Source organism: Corvus brachyrhynchos, unplaced genomic scaffold, assembly GCF_000691975.1.
Source record: "Corvus brachyrhynchos isolate BGI_N302 unplaced genomic scaffold, ASM69197v1 scaffold1090, whole genome shotgun sequence".
Taxonomy (NCBI): domain Eukaryota; kingdom Metazoa; phylum Chordata; class Aves; order Passeriformes; family Corvidae; genus Corvus; species Corvus brachyrhynchos.
The window spans coordinates 21,684-22,887 of NW_008235722.1; the positions used below are offsets into that span (position 1 = coordinate 21,684).

The 1,204-nt window shown below is 53.6% G+C and overlaps 1 protein-coding gene across 1 annotated transcript in view; it reads left to right on the forward strand.

The window, feature by feature from the left end:
• Positions 1 to 338, forward strand: part of LOC108445580 (U1 small nuclear ribonucleoprotein A-like) — a gene marked incomplete at its 5' end in the record, with an annotated part of 8,570 nt that extends 8,232 nt beyond the window's left edge. Inside the window, one exon of the mRNA XM_017729881.1 lies at positions 7 to 338. Within this exon, the coding sequence (XP_017585370.1) occupies positions 7 to 105 (99 nt within the window). The remainder of the gene's footprint in view (positions 1 to 6) is intronic.
• Between the last annotated feature and the right edge of the window lie 866 nt (positions 339 to 1,204).

A 1,204-nucleotide genomic window follows, 5' to 3' on the forward strand; every position in this document is an offset into this window, starting at 1 on the left:
GTGGAGTTCGACACCGAGGTGCAGGCGGGCGCCGCCCGCGAGGCCCTGCAGGGCTTCAAGATCACCCAGAGCAACGCCATGAAGATCTCCTTCGCCAAGAAGTGAGCCCTGCGCCGGGCCAGGGGCCCTGGGCAGCGCCAGAGCCCCGAAAACCGACCCTAAATACCCCAAAACCACCCCAAAGTACCCCAGATCCTCAAAAACCGCCCCAAAGTACCCCAGATCCTCAAAAACTGCCCCAAAGTGCCCCAGATCCTCAAAAACAGCCCCAAAATAACCCCTGGGCAGTGCCAGAGCCCTGAAAACCGACCCTAAATACCCCAGATCCCCAAAAACCACCCCAAAGTACCCCAAAACCACCCCAAAGTACCCCAGATCCTCAAAAACTGCCCCAAAGTGCCCCAGATCCTCAAAAACAGCCCCAAAATAACCCCTGGGCAGTGCCAGAGCCCTGAAAACCGACCCTAAATACCCCAGATCCCCAAAAACCACCCCAAAGTACCCCAAAACCACCCCAAAGTACCCCAGATCCTCAAAAACCGCCCCAAAATACCCCAGATCCTCAAAAACCACCCCCAAAGTACCCCAAATCCCCAAAAACTGCCCCTAAATACCCCAAATCCCCAAAAACCGCCCCTAAATACTCCCTGGGCAGCCCCAGAGCCCTGAAAACCGACCCTAAATACCCCAAATCCTCAAAAACCACCTCAAAATTCCCCCTGGGCAGCGCCACAGCCCCAAAAACTGCCCCAAAGTACCCCAGATCCCAGAAACCCCCCCCCAGACACCCCCAAATCCCAGAAAACACCCCAAAACACCCCAAATCCCCTAAACACACCCCCAAATCCCATAAAAATACCCCTAAATCACATAAAATCACCCTGAAATCCTATAAAACCGCCCCAAAACACCCCAAATCCCATGAAAAACACCCCCAAATCCCCCCCATCCCCAGGTAAGTTCAGCTCATCCCAAATCCTCCTTTTTCCATCCCAGATTTTGCGTTTTTGACCCCAAATCTCCTTTGGTCACCCCAAATTCCCCAATCCCCACCCCAAATCCCCTTTTTTCACCCCAAATCCTTCTTTGTCCACCTCAAATCCCCTTTTCCTTACCCAAATCTCCCTTTCCCATTCCGAATCCCCCAAATCCCCACCTCAAATCCCCTTTTCCCACCCCAAATCCCCTTCCCAAATCCCCCTTG